General features: G+C 38.7%; 2 protein-coding genes across 2 annotated transcripts; both read right to left on the reverse strand.

Annotated features, from left to right (window-relative positions):
• Positions 1 to 2,551: 2,551 nt before the first annotated feature.
• Positions 2,552 to 4,729, reverse strand: LOC145985470 (uncharacterized). The gene has a single exon (XM_083119544.1). The coding sequence runs from the start codon at positions 4,727 to 4,729 to the stop codon at positions 2,552 to 2,554; it is 2,178 nt and encodes a 725-aa protein (XP_082975670.1).
• Positions 4,730 to 8,303: 3,574 nt separating this feature from the next.
• Positions 8,304 to 15,455, reverse strand: LOC145985471 (uncharacterized). Its single transcript, XM_083119545.1, has 2 exons — positions 15,386 to 15,455; positions 8,304 to 9,292 (listed from the first exon to the last, which is right to left on the reverse strand). The coding sequence occupies exons 1-2, from the start codon at positions 15,453 to 15,455 to the stop codon at positions 8,304 to 8,306; spliced, it is 1,059 nt and encodes a 352-aa protein (XP_082975671.1).
• Positions 15,456 to 15,908: the final 453 nt, after the last annotated feature.

Below are 15,908 nucleotides of genomic sequence, written 5' to 3' on the forward strand. Positions count from 1 at the left end.
TGTCCTCTCCAACAGCTCGTGGCTGCAATAATAATATGATGACAGTTACTAGCGTACGCAGGATTCATTTTCTTGGGGGGAGGGGGGCGGGAATTGTAAAAATGGGCATTACCTACGTTCTGCTGATTTCGTATTGCTAATTGGAACTTTCACTCAACATTGAAATCTAAGGATTAATTAAAGAGGGATTTGCATTTAGAACTTTCGTTATTCCCAAGTTATTTGCTGCTTCCATTTAAAAATTTTGTTTTTTCTCAAAATTTCAGGAGGGACTGTAGCCCCCCATGTGTAAGCCAATGTTTACGGTGATGAAGACGATTAATTAAACATTGTCCATTCTTAGAAGTTGACTTTATAATTAAGAGAACTTAAAAAAATAAATGGAAGTAATTGTTATTTTCTCAGTTTCTAACAGCTATAAATAACTTTTAAGATCAAAATTGCATAAGAAATGGTATATTTTTTAACTATAGTTTTAGTTTAAGTATTATTAAATGTAAGTAAAAGCATTACCTCTCTAAAATGCGTAAATTACTTTATTTTTGCCTTAAGTAGAAAACAGTCCGCCATTTTGAAATCCGTTTTTGGGGTTTTTCCAGTGTCCGATTTTGTCTCATTGTGGATATGTTATACAGCAATGATTTCTGAGCTAGAAACTGTTTAAATGCCTTCTGTAGCAATTTTGCCCAGGTCATAGTGTAAATTGCCTGGACTGAAAGCCAACTCCTCTCCTGGCCATCTGCAGACCCCAGCTCACATTTGTCAAGCCGGCTGGAAGTAGTTTCGATTGTGTCCGGGAGAACGCGATACAGTGCAGCGGCGGACAGAGTCATCTACGGCGAAAGTTGGAACTACGTGCACTGCTGTTAAATCCTCCTGCTTTCATTATGGCCATACTACACACACCCCTTTTTACGCATATCAATTCACTAAATAACGCAGATATTGTCTTATTACTATTACTATGGTGTTTCGCACGAATTTGGACTCTATCTACACATAAATATGAAATAAAGATGAAGTCCACGAATTATTAAAAATCTGGTTCAAGTTTTAAAGCTACAGCTCTTAATGATATTCCTGCAATATTTCTAAAACAATTAGCAAATTACTTTCATCTTATTTTCACAATAGAAAGCAAAATGTAATCATATCTGGTTGCTCTTCATCGTGGTTTCCGGTGTGCCCCAAGGAAGTTCTACGGGGCCCCTGTTTTTCACTCTTTTCATGGATGACATTCAGGAATATATTTCTTCCGAATGCTCAATATTAGTGTATGCCGATGACTACAAATTATTCAGAAAGATCACATCAGTTCAAGACGCATGTTGTATCCAAGATATTCTCAAACACATTGAACGCTGGTGCCAAGCCTGGCACCTCAAATTAATTCCTGATAAATCGGTTGTTATGAGGTTTACCCTAAAATACAACATTAGCTTACAGCACCATCCTATAAATTATGCAACCAGATTATTGCATTCGTACAACAGCACAAAGATCTTGGAGTCATTTCCAATAGCACACTGACCTTCAGTCAGCATATCAGGTACCTGAACTCAACGTGGACTATTTGCTGTTTCTAAGTAATTACAAGGTTAATTCAACAGATGACGTTAGTATGTCATTTAGACTGTCCGAATGACGTTATTGAACCTGTTGGCGGTATCTATAGTACAGTAACGTGACGAGAAAGAAGGTAAATAGCTGGACCTCGTGATTGGGTTCTACGTGATCTAATATTGCAAATGAAAGTTATTACTACTACATCTTCCAAGTGATACATGTTTATATCTCTAGTCCATATCATGATAGCTCATAATTTGTACTTTACAACAATGTACTCAGTTTAGACTTTAATTTAAAGTCCTGCTTATATTGAAGGAAAAAAGAACACTATGTAAGGTAGACTCAATATGGCCTACATAGCAATATATCCTGAGACATGCGTAAATGTCACAGTTGTTTATGTTCACGTAGAGTGTGTGGATCTTACTAAGGATGACGAAGGACCTTTCATTTCCCCATACCGTGATGTACATATCCATGGTCTTCTGGTGGCAAGTTATGATACGTCACTTCCGTCTTTATTGTTTTGTAAACGATGCTATTTCCTTTGTTATTTCTTTGTGTAATCTCATTAGGTCGTTATGTAAATAAAACGTAAATGTATCAATATATTTATCTACCTATAAAAATAACATTGTGGTAGTTTCTTTACAATTTCTGTTGAATATTTTGATGAGAAGGAACAAAATATATTACTAGGTCATATTGGGTACACATTACCCAAACGTTTGGACCTGACTTCAATTTTCAGTAAACGCCCAGAAATGCTCCCTCTTTTGAATCTGGCGATTAGTTTTACCTTTCTGACTTTGTACACTATTAAAAACAAACACGAAATTCTATTCACGCTTCAAATCCATGATCTTTCCCTTCGCCGTCAAGTTTTAGATCTAACATTTCTTTTCAGAACACAAAATTAAAAGGAAATTGAACAAACTAATTATTGCCATTTATGCATAAATTTGAAAGTTTAAGTTATTTCTCATTGGTGTTCAACTTCACTCACTGGTAAAAGGGACAGCTTCACTGCTGGCCTCTTGTAGGTTCCTTCACTGGTTTTCACTGTTGCTGCTCTAACCAATCCATCTTCACCTGGATGAACGTTGATTACTCTGCCAAGTTTCCACTGTTGAGGTGCAAGTTGATCATCTCTGACCACAACCAAGTCATCGGCCTGTAGATTCCGTTGCTCCCTTCTCCACTTAGGACGTTGTTGTAACTGAGAAAGATAATCCCTACACCATCTGCGCCAGAGATGATGTGTCAGCCTTTGCACGAGCTGCCACTTCGACAGTCTGTTCATTTTTATTGTAGCAAAGTCCCTATCTGGAGTAGCTATCAATGCATCTCCTATTAAGAAATGGCCTGGAGTAAGTGCCTGCATGTCGTTGGGATCACTGGCTATAGCAGTTAACGGTCTGGAATTCAAACATGCTTCTATTTGTGTTAATACTGTATACAATTCCTCAAAGGTAAGTAGGGCATTCCGCACAACTCTTTTCAGGTGGTATTTAACTGATTTGACACCACTCTCCCACAAACCTCCTGCATGAGGATTACGAGGAACATTAAAATGCCACTGGATGCCTAAGCTGCTTAGAGCACTTGAAATAGTTTCATTGTGCTTTGGTTGTTTTGCCAATCTCATGAATTCCTTTAACTCTCTATTAGCGCCAACAAACGTTGTTCCACAATCACTGTAAATATTACTGGGTTTTCCACGACGAGATACAAATCTCCAAAGTGCAGCCAAAAACGTCTCTGTAGTACCACTGCTCACTATTTCTAAATGAACTGCTTTCGTTGCGAAACAAACAAATATAGCAATATAACCCTTATACTGCTTACGAGAGCGTCCAACCATTTCCTTCAACAGTATGGGCCCTGCATAATCCACACCACAGTCTATAAATGGACGAGAAGGATTGATCCTAGATTCTGGTAAGCTACCCATTAATTGTTCCCCAGCTTGTGTACAAAAGCGATGACAAGTTACACATTTCTTCACAATGTTACTCACTGTATCTCGCCCTCTCAGTATCCAGAATGTTCGTTGCAATGATGACAACACTAACTGAGGACCAGCATGAAGATTAAGTAAATGTTCATTTTTAATTAATAAGTGAGTCAATTTGTGCTTTGCAGGTAGCAACATTGGATGTTTATGGTCCACTGTTATTCTTGCTTTGTGTAGCCTCCCTCCAACACGAATGACGCCTGCCTCATCAACAAAAGGAGCCAAACACAATAACCTGCTTTTTGTTGGCAGGGGAATTTTAGCTTGTAAACAATGTAATTCTGCTGAGAATTCACTTTTCTGAGCTTGTTTTACAAGAGAGGTCGTTGCTGCCATAAGCTCTTCAGTTGCCAATGCTCCTTGCCTTCTCTGATTCACTGACTGACGAGCATTGAACACAAATCGTTTTATCCATGCCATTATTCTCTGCGTTTTAGAAAAGCTTGAATATCTACTGATCAGATCTTCTTCTACTGTAATGTACATAACTGTAATGGCAATCTTCTTATCTTCTTTTGTAACTTCTTCCAAAATTTCGTTGCTTGTCTCATGATGATCAAACGTTGCCAATGAAGTTGCTTGTAAGAACTCTGGTCCCGCCCACCATAACTCACACTGAGCTAAGGCTGAAGCACTGATACCTCTTGTAGCAAGATCTGCAGGATTTGATTTTCCCATGATGTGAGACCATTGTTCACGACGAAGACTCTCCTGCATTTCTGCCACTCGATTTACTACAAATGTTTTCCACCTGCTTGGTGTTGAGGATAACCAAGCAAGCACAATGGTAGAATCAGTCCACACACATGCATCTTCCAATTTGTAGGATAGTGCATTGGAGATTACTACGAGCAATCGTGTCAATAAAACTGCCGCTGAGTGTTCTAGCCTTGGTAGAGACATTTGCTTGATTGGAGCCACCTTAGTCTTTGCTCCTACCAACCTCACTTCAACATGACCATCGACATAAACTGAGCGAAGGTACACTACCGCGCAGTATGCTTGTTGTGATGAATCACAGAAACCCACTAATTGACAAGCTATAGCATTTGCAGATACAATAGCACGTTTGATTTGTAATTGTTGCAGTACAGGAAGTTCACTACAAAAATGTAGCCACAGTTCGCATGTTTCCTGCCTCATCCCAGCCCAACTTTTCTTTCCACAATTCTTGAATGAGTATTTGTGCTTGTATGACTGTTGGGGATAAGAAACCAAGAGGATCAAACAATTTTGCAATGTCAGATAACAATAGTCTTTTCGTCAATGTGTGACGTTTTGGTGGTAAAGTCACAAGAAAAGTGAAGTGGTCAGCACCAGGATGCCACCTTAGACCTAACGTTTTCACAAGTTCACTGCAATGGATATCTAAAGGCACATTAGTTTCTCTCAACTCTACAGGTACTGCTGTCAACACTTGTGGCTCACTAGAGGACCATTTACGTAACTCAAAACCACCCTTTGCTAGAGTCGTTTTCACGTTCAGAAGACACAATGGGCTCTTATGGGCAATGCTTTTCTTATGGGAAATACGAGTGCGCTGTTGTGAAATTTCTGGATTTACAAATTTAGCTGCAGTAAAATCGGTACCTGCAGTTTTGCAGGAAATTTTATAGAGAATACGATGGTGAACACAAAAAACTGGTAACTTGCTTACATAATTTTAGATAAATTAAAAACGCAAATTTTCTGTGAAAACACAAATTTTACATTGTTTTCATTGCTAACGTTGAAACATGCCGTAAAATTGAAGCATTCATTATTAAAAAAAATTGACACTGTTTTTAATTGTCATAGGTGATGGTGGTGCTCAGAATTTATCAATACTTTAAAGCATATTCGCATTAAAAAATATTCAAATAAAGTATGTGGAGATTTTTTACATTCGTGCAGTAGAAAATGCCGTCGCTGGCCATTTTTTGTTCTGTAATTCCAAGTAAAAACTTCCAGCGACAAAGTTGAGGAGAAAATAATGAAATTATTTTTATAACCGCTCAAAGGTTCCCAGAAATATTACTTCCATGCATTTGGAATTTCTTTTTAACCCGAACCGGGCGCGAAGTAAGGAGACGTTGTCTGGCCATCTTGAGCTGGCTCACCGCAGCATTCCGGCTATCACCACCAAGTTTTCGAGTTGTTATTTTATTTCCATTCAGTAAAAATATGAACTTCATGCAGTTTGTTATAATAGAATTGAAATTACTTAAATTTAATAATTGACAATTATTTCCAATGCTGCTGTTGTGAGAAACATTAGTGCTGTCGCAAATACACGTTATTTTGGTTTACATTACTGTCGACATTAATACTGAAATGAAGATCACCTTTCAGTTTCCAACGTACACATAAATTCATAGACACCATATTAACCTTTGAAAGGCTTTCCAACACGTGACAAAATATGAGGCTTCAAGATAGAAATATGACATGCCTTGCTTGAGTCATTCACGTCTTATCAGTTCACGTGGGCCATAACTCATTTGTTTGTTTGAGTTGCAACTTGAATCTAACCCATGTGCCAGGTTGCCCTTACTTGAGTGAGAGATCTGCTTTGGTCTGTTTAGACTTTTTCCCTTTCTCTAAAAAGTGTTTTCAGTTGTGTGAGCGCTGTGATTTTTACTTTTTTAAAGTGATTTCTGAAGTGTCATATTCTTGCATTACACTCGCGTGTGTAGTGATCGCAATGGATCATAGTAAAAAGGGTAACTGTAACGTTCACAGTATAATATTAATATTAATAATTACATATAATTATCATTATACAGGGTGTCATTTTAATGGCGCTCACGGACCACAGATTCGTATAGAGGACATCAAGACAAACAACTTTTCTCAGTAACATTTTTCTCGTTGATGCGTAGTTTCGGCGCTACAGTCCCTCAAAAAAGACCGTTTTGTCACCTGGATGCTGGCAACCCAACACAACATTTGATCGTATCTGTGACGTCATTTCCTGCGACGAAACAGCGCACGGCAGGGTTGCAAGGAACACACAAATTTTGTGAAAAATGACAAACCACCAACCACATTATTAGCTGTAGAACGAATAGAGAGACGCGTCCAGCAGACAGAACATCACACATCATTGTCTACCAGCCAGATGATCAGCAATCATCTCAGGGGAAGGGGGAAGTGAACCAACGATATGAGAAAACGTAAAAACGTATTCCAAATGAAGTATCAGTATCGGAGTTCATCTCAGTCTACATGTAAAATATCAACATTAATTAATTTTATTGGACTTACAGCTTACATGTGGCTGTTTACGCCCAGCTACATGTCAAATATTTGCAAATCTCGTTGCAAGGTTGATATCTACAGGTTTGTGTCCAGATGCCTTGTAATACTTTTATGCTGACAACTGAAGTATCCGAGGTTCACGTTATTACATTACGGCTAAAACACGTACAACCACAGTAACAGTCTAATGATGAATCAGTAGCGAATATACTGCCCTGCTCACAGTTGCAAAGTATTACATGTGTATCCGGTGCGTAGATAAACACAGTTGTCGGAGAGTTTGTTTTACTGCTACTTATATCCCTCTATTTTCAACCATTTTGTCACTTGCCTCATAATGCCCTGAATATACATTATATTATGTGTTGCTTACCTTTGGAATTTTGAGTTCTTTCATTTCTATTTTGTCATCTGTTCAGTGTGTCACAGACAACTAGTATCAGAAGGACGAAGTGGATAGACTAAATTGTAGATGCCAACTTGGTAACTAGATTTGCAAATATTTGACATGAAAGCTGAGATAAAATTCGATATGACCACTTACACTTGAATTCTACTTTCTTTCTACCATTTTTCGTATCGTTTGCTTACTTCCTGTTAGGTTACAGAACTTGTTTTCTCGTTTTGTTTTAAGGTACATAATGTGGCTGATTGTAGCTATGTCATTTTTCACAGAATATGTGTGTTCCTGGCATCCCTGGAACACATCGCTTCACGACGGGATATGACGTCACAAATGCAATCAAATGTTGTGTGTGGTTGCCAGCATTCAGGCGGCAAAACGGGCCTTTTTGAACGACTGTAGCGCCGAAATTACGCACCAACGAGAAAAATGTTACTGAGAAAAGTGGTTTGTCTTGATGTCCTCTGTACGTTTCCGTGGTCCGTGGGCGCCATTAAAATGACACCCTGTATATACAAAATATGTAACACCTTCATTGTGAAGGAAGGTCATCATTTCCCGGCGACATGAGCTAGCGCTGTATTGGCAACACTGTGCGGTTTCTCCATAAGCGCCGTTGTGTCTTCTGAACGTGAAAACGACTCTCGTAACTGTATCAATTGTGACTGCAATTCGATAGCTTCTCCCACATTGCTGGCACCAGATACCAAATCGTCAACATAAAAATCATTTAATAACACTGGGGCTGCTAATGGAAATGCATTCATTTCATCAATAGCTAATTGTTGAAGACACTTTGTTGCAAGATAAGGTGCACTGGAAGTCACATACGTCACCGTGAGTAGCCTATAGTCCCTTATCAATTCTTTAGGATTGTCGCGCCACACTATTCGCTAAAAGTCTGTATCTGATGGATGGATCAATATTTGTCTATACATTTTGGAAATGTCTGCACACAAAGGAATTTGATGTTTCCTGAACCTGAGTAACAATGGAAAGATATCACCTTGCAATTTTGGCCCAACTTGAAGCTTATCGTTGAGACTAATCCCTGTTGAAGTCACTGAACTGGCATCAAGAACTACACGAAGAGGTGTACTGGTGGAATTTGGATTGATTACAGCATGATGCGGTAAATAGAAAACTATCACATGGCTTCTTTTTCACTTCACTTGCAGGAACAGGCTCCATATGTCCCAAGTCTAAATATTCATGCATGAATTCTGAGTAATTCTGATGAAAAACAGGAGACCTTGAAAACTTCCGTTCCATTTGCTGTAATCTCGCCACAGCTGTTTCACGAGAGTATCCTAAGGGAGGACTGTCTTTCTTGAATGGAAGGCTCACATTGAACTTATTGTTTTCTCGAACATGAGTCACCGAAAAGTGCTCTTCACATTGTATCTCCTCTAATGTCAGATGCATTTGCCTTGGGACCTCCTCTACCTCCCAGAACTGTCGAAGTGCGCTATCAAGACTACAAGATGCATGAAATGATGCTACTGCCCTTACCTTGGGAAAGTCCACACTGCCACAAAGAATCCAACCAAGAACAGTACGTAGTGCAGTAGGTGTTCCCTTTGGCCCAACACGTTTGCCACTTTGCATAAGAAAAGGAAACAAATCTGCTCCAAGTAAAATGTCCACCGGTTCCATCACATAAAACCTTGGATCTGCCAACTTCAGTTCTTGAATATGTGTCCACTTCCTGAAGTCTGGTAAAGGTTCCCTGGGAATGTTTCCTGTTATTTTAGGAAGTACGATTGCCCTTGTGGTGAATGTTTTCCTTCTGCTATTGGGTTGGAATTGTAGATCCACTACTGCACTGCCTACACCTACACCCGTTGCTGTAATCCCATTCACAGTGATGTCTGCCTTTTGCTGATGTAAACCCAATGTTTGCACACAGCGTGAGGTCACAAAGGAAGTCTCTGAGGCACAGTCCAGGAGCGCACGAACTGGTTGATAAACACCATCTCTTCCCTGCACATACACAACTGCAGTGGATAGCAAAACTGGCTTTAGTCCCTTGTCTCCTTCTCCAGCCACATGAGAAGAAACTTCTTGGGGGAAGTTGTTGTTTCACTAGAGTCACTCTGCTTATAATAGTGTAACACTATTATACACTCGGTAGTTGTGTCTAGCAGGCTACGTAAGGCTGCTGCAGATTCACGTTGAACTTTGGGTTGCGCGACTAAACGCTTGATTGTGTCCATAACAATCTCCCGTTTGTTTTGATAACGCGAATTTAGAATGTTCCACGCCTCTGCATAGTTATCATCAGTCACCGACATGGACTGGATAAGCAATGCAGGTTGCCCCTTTAACGAAGCTTTCAAATACTGTAGCTTTTGCGCACTGGATAACTGTTTGTTTTTGTCCACCGACGCGATAAACAAATCACAGAAGGAAAGCCACTCTTGTAATTGCCCCTTGAACACAGGCAGCGTGAGCTTCGGTCGTATTATTTGTCATATTTATATCCTGTGTTCATATCCTGATGTAAATGGACTTTTTTGTGTTCAGGATTTATTAAAATAAATAAATAAATAACAATAAATAAATATGAGCGAAGGATACCTTGAAATTCAATGCACAAAGCAACAGTATTACCACTGCGCCATCTGGGAGACTTTAAAGAGATTTGTCCATTAAGAACGAAACGGGTGTACAGTCATGCACTCGCTTTCTCCCCTTCTCTACCGTTATACGCGGCCTTGATCCACAGATTCCTGAGACAAACTTTATCACACATACACACGAGGCGACACCAGGAGCTGTCAAGCCTAGTCTCGGCTTTATACCACTCCAAAAAGCGATAAAAATGACGTCATAATCAAAGCCATCTGGTGGCAAACCAACTAAACATTTCCCTATTTATACTCAAAAGACCTTGCATAGGAAATAATAATTCTGACGTTCAGAACATTTGAAATTTTCCGATGCGGTGAAAATCTCGAATTGTACGAACACACTATTTCCACTTCAACTGATCGTTTTTACACTTCTGAAATAAAAACTGTTAATTTCAAGATATTTCCAAAACTTACAGTGCAGGAAATATCAAGAATTAACTTTATTTTTCCAAAAAAAATAAGATCCTTAGGAATATCTCGGCTGTTCGGGATTACGAAAAATCAGGAAATTATTTCCCGAAGTCTGAGTCTGACCTTATTGATAATTCACACCCCGTCATTTTGAATTGTTACTTTTTTTACAGTACCCTTCAGCATGTGAAAACATGAATCAGAGGTACCATGAAGAACAGTAGATTAAGTGGTCTCTGTTTCATATTGTGAAAAAGTACGAAAAGACATAGAACTGTTCATTAACAAAATGATGGATGCTTTTAGAAATGAAGCAAGGCGATTCAAGCTTCTATTTAAAAAGTCTGACTTGAGTCTGAACTTTCAATTTGAAAGGGTCAGGCGAAAGTGGGGGGCGAACCGTGCCACTGCCCAGAGCGGCAAATTTTCAGGGCGGCAAAATTTGAAGAGAAGAAAAAAAATAAGCCTATTGAAAACTTGAAAGTTATAATATTATATTATATTATATACCATGGAAGTTAATATAAGCCAACCCACCGTATTGAAGAAACATATCAGTAGCATCACTTTAAAACCACTGGGTGCCACAAGGTGGGAAGCAGATTCCATATAATGTAATGACTAGGTCTCGGAAGTTGAGGAAAAATCCTCTTTTTCCCTAGTGTCCGAAGACGAGGCCCAACATAATATATGTTCATTTTGGGTCATTGTAGGCCAGAAAAAGGTGGGTTTTATTTGTCCTTTTTTGCCCTTTTCGGCCTTTTTTTGCCTTATTGGTCCTTTTTTAGCCTTTTTTAGGTCTTAACGGCTTTTTTTTTGCAACTTTACCTTCTTTCGACTACGTTTTTACTGCCTATTCTCAATTCGAATCTTCATGAGATCATCACCGTCACCTCTTAAGCATCCTTTGTGTAGTAAAAAATAAAATAAATAAATATATTTGAACCATCCCTGAAACGAGAGAAAAACATTTTTCAACGACTGAAAGAGGTAGGTACAAGGTCCTTTAACCATAACTTGTGTGAAAGGTCGCGCTGTAAGTGGCAACTTTATCTTGTTTTGAAGCTTTCAGCACGGTGTATACGACCATATACATTAAATATGAAATTAAAACTGAAGTTATTAATTAATTTGGATCACATTTATACGTCCTTTTTTCCGTTTTAGGTTCTTTTTTTGATATGTCTTTTTGGGGCAATTTATAGGTCTTCAAAACATTAATCTACGATGTGTTAGATGCTTCCATGCAAGCATATCAGCCCTTTGAAAAAAGCAGGATTGATGAAAAATTTCAAAGTTTCTTAGACGCCACTTGGCAGCCTGGTAGTGCCTCTCTCCCTCCACTTGTGGAGGCGTCGGCGGCGACCCGTGAGTCTCGGTTGAAGAGAAAGATTTGGCATCGAATTTTGATATAGATGATCCAAAGATATGAAACACTGTACGGGGCCGAAATCGAAAGAAGAAGCAGTTTCAGTATGATGTAAGTGCTGAAGATCCACAAAACCGGTACAAAGTTTATTTTAGCTCAAAGAGAAAGATTTGAGCAGCTTACAAATTATACATAATTCATACATACATAATTTCTTTATGATATTAGTAAGCATAATGACATGCTTAACGATGGTTCCGGCGCCCACCCAGCGTCGAATAACATGGGTACCTGGGGGAAACCCTGGGGGGTAAAGGCGGTCAGGGTCGTGATGCTGATCACATCACCCCCACTCACGACCGGATCAAGAAAGTGTGGGGCGTTACCCCCACACCCCCTATACGCCTTCATGGCGTGGTGCTATGCACAGGGGAGCACCTTACCTTTTTTTTACCTAATGACATGCCATCTGATCTCTTGTCTGAAAAGTGTAGAAAACTTGCCGGAATGTTAACACATGAAGGCTACTGAATTAAAAGATGAACTAAAAGTGTTTTGGGCTATAATAAAACAATTACACCAAAGGAGACCTTAAACTGATAAAGGGTCATGATTTTACACCTAATGTGAGTGTAGAACTTCGAATTTATTAACTTTGTCGGTAACCGTGGCAAGTGGCGAACAAAGTTTATTTGGAAATCAAGGTTATTAAAAATACTGTCTTCGGTCAATCATGTCTGAAACACGCTTGTTTCCATTTTATGCAAGATAGCTTTATACGAAAGAGAATATTACATGCAAAGGTAAAGTTCCCTGTGCATATAACACCATGTCATGAAATCACATGTAGGGGATGTGGGGTGTATAGGGCCACACACATTCTCGATCTTGGCTAATTTGGAGGTGATGTGATCAGCACCACTCTCCGGCCGCCTATACCTCCCAGGGTTGTCCACAGGTACCTATTAATTTGAGGTTGGGTGAACCCCAGAGCCGCTTTATGCGGGGAGAACGCAGGAAAGAATTCAGAACTTAGATCACCCGCGCGGGAGATCCGGGAATATTACATTTTGAAGATCCAACCATATATCAAAGACCTATGGTAAACATATGAAGTCAAGCCTTCATTTTTTTCCTAATACTTGTTAATACATTTAAGAGAGAGAGAGAGAGAGATAGTTAGTTTTCATAAAATATAATAATAATTTCATATTTCAATTTCCTTTATTAAAGGGCGAGGTTCAGCCTGCAACTGTTCTACCACCTAACCCCGATGGATACATATTATATACATACTAAATACATTCTACGTACTAAATGTTTGTACAATAACAAACAAAGAAGAAAGAGAGAAACATAAACAAGACACAAAAAGAACAAATACAAAATTGAGAACAAAGGCTCGTCTACACACTAAAAATAATAATGATGATAAAAAAAAAGATTGAAAACAAATACACAAGAATACACAAATTAATTGACACAATTGTGCTTGGTGTGACACGGTTAAGAATAATACAAATTAATATTAATGTTACGTGTAAAAACATATAAATGTTCTTAATATGCGAGAAAGGACAAAATGTCGTTAAGGGTTGGCAACATGTAAGAGAAAAGTAAACAGATGCAAAAATGAGAGCTATTATTCGTGAGTGCTGGAACACAGAGATTGTTCACTTAACAATAAAGTTTTTAGTTTGTCTTTGAAGTTGTTAGTGAAGGACGTCATGGAAGGAGGAAGTTCGTTCGTTCGTTAGTGTCGCATTTTTTCAAGTTTAACTGTGGTCGAGCGAGATATCCTTTTCTGCTTAACAGTATTGAAATAGTGTTACAGGTGTCATTATTTATTTTATAGTTTGATGATTTACTTATGAATATATTGATTTTTCAATTTCTCGTTGTTGCATAATGACCAGGGGGGAGGGTCGAAAGGGAGCGGCATCTGCCGCCACCGCTCAGGGCGGCAAAATGACTAGCGCCGGTCCTGCCACCCTCCTCCTGAGAAAAAAAAAACATGCAGGCACCCTTGAAAATTCAAGCTCTATAAACAGTTGCTGGTATGGAATTTGCCATTGACTGATATTTAATTTATAGGGAGAAGTCCTCTTCCTACAGTTTACGGATTTTCATAACTTTTTAACCCCTTGTCCGCGGCTTTTGCGCAATTAGTAAGAACATATTTATGGTCTTCCTCTCAATCAGATTAACAATGTAAGTGGCATCTTGATTTCACTTTTCCATTTCGGCCTGGAACTGGGCGTTCCACCCCTCCACCCCCTCCGCCGGTGAACTAATGAGTCGAAGCGTTTGGCTATCTCCGGCAGCTGTTTATTTGAATAAGTGACATCTCGCGGATGGGCGGGAAAACACATTCCCACCTTCGGCAGAGCAGTGTTGTCAGATCAAGATAAAACACCCTAAAGGCGGGAAATTTATGCATGCAGAGGGAAAACGGGATTTTTACTCCATAGCCATTCCGAAGCCATTGACATATTTTCGAACTGCAATTTTCAACTACGTTATTTTGAGTTTTCCTTGATAGCACAAGTTATGTATTTCAAAGTGTCTTCGTTTAAAATAACTTCATTTCTTGCGATGGGTAAAGGTTGGTAATATTGTGATATTTTAAAGAAAAACACTATTTATTTCCAAACTAAATAAGAGAAAAGTAGTTGGCAATGACACGAGACATGTACACAGCTTCATTAAGTAATGTCATTATCAAAAAAACACACTGCACAATTACATTAAATATTTTTCAAATAAAATATTTATGTCCACAGCATAGAGTATTGTGATGACAGAGATGGTAAAATTGTGATACAGGATTGCTAATATTGTGATAAACTCTTAAAAAAAAACCTCGTATGTATTTCACATAATTAATCAATATAATAAATAAGAAACTTTTGTATTAATATTTTAAGTGTTTCATATAAAAGTTTTGGTAAAATTCAAGTTCTTTTCTTATTCACTGTCATCGTCCACAGAATCCTCACATTTTTTGCACATGAACTGTGGAGATTCTTCAATGTTGGCGCATGTTTCGTGGTACCATACAAAACAAATACCACATTGAATCCACTCAGCTCCATTTTTGAGATGTACATCCTTATTATAGGAGCCATAACACTCACCACAAAACGTATCACCTGCTTATCCCTTACTTGTAGAAGGTACAATCCCATTAGTTCGGTCACAGAAGTTCGACGGTCTTCAACATTGGTGGTTTTCCTTGGCCATCCACGTTGTCTTGCTTCAGGCATGGGAATAAATATTTTCGCCTTAGGATCACGGGTTTGTCTCCTCCTTGCTGCACATGGCCCCCCAAGTTTAGGAATGTCAATTTCTACATTGAAGAACTGTCCGAGGTATGCTGCTTTACATGGACCTTGAGGGTACTCCACGGAGTCTCAAACTCTTTTGAAGCCTTATATATTGTCCAATGATGATGAATTATCATTTTTTACGGCATCCTTAAGTTTACGGGGTTCGTAATCACACCGTTTGCGAACCTTTCCGTCCTCCACTGCTCGATCTTGCAACACTGTCCTGTAAGAAAGAACGCCATGTTCAGAAGCTTCTAACAGGGACATGACTCCTTGACAACGGAATTCTCAGACAGAAAAAATACGTCTAAGTATACAGTATATGAGCACACGGAATTCCATTTTGATATTACTTATAGCATCTAACCAGTTATTACTTCTCATAAATACAACATTTGTGTATCAACCTACCTCTTTCTTTGGTGCTGTTCATTTCCTCTGAAGACTGGCTCCTGTACGCGTCCTTCTTGCGAGACACCATTATGCTCACTGCAGGTCCGCTTCTCGAGGAATGCAGGCAAGCAGAGAGAAAACTTCTAGCTTAGAAATCCTGTTACAATTTTACACATCAACTATCACAATATTACTATAGTTACAATATTACCAACCTTTACCCTATATTTCCTCTCTCCAAAGTTGTACAGTTAATTTTTTACAATTAAATGCTTCATGTGGATCAACTTTTAACTTCTTCGTTCAGCTAACAATTCTTTTTCGTGGTCATTTCTCTTTAAATTGTGTGATCAAATTACGCATATTTCTCTCTGAATGTTATATAAGTAACAAAACAATGCATACGACATGAATCAGGTTCTAAGTATAGAACAAGGATTCGTCACATGTCTAATTTGTGAATTATGTCATTCAGGTTCTGTAGTAGCTAAGTATGCGAGTCTAAAACTAATGGACTGAAAACTTGTATTTTAATTATTAC

Source organism: Lepisma saccharinum, chromosome 3 (genome assembly GCF_977018435.1).
Source record: "Lepisma saccharinum chromosome 3, izLepSacc3.1, whole genome shotgun sequence".
Lineage (NCBI taxonomy): Eukaryota > Metazoa > Arthropoda > Insecta > Zygentoma > Lepismatidae > Lepisma > Lepisma saccharinum.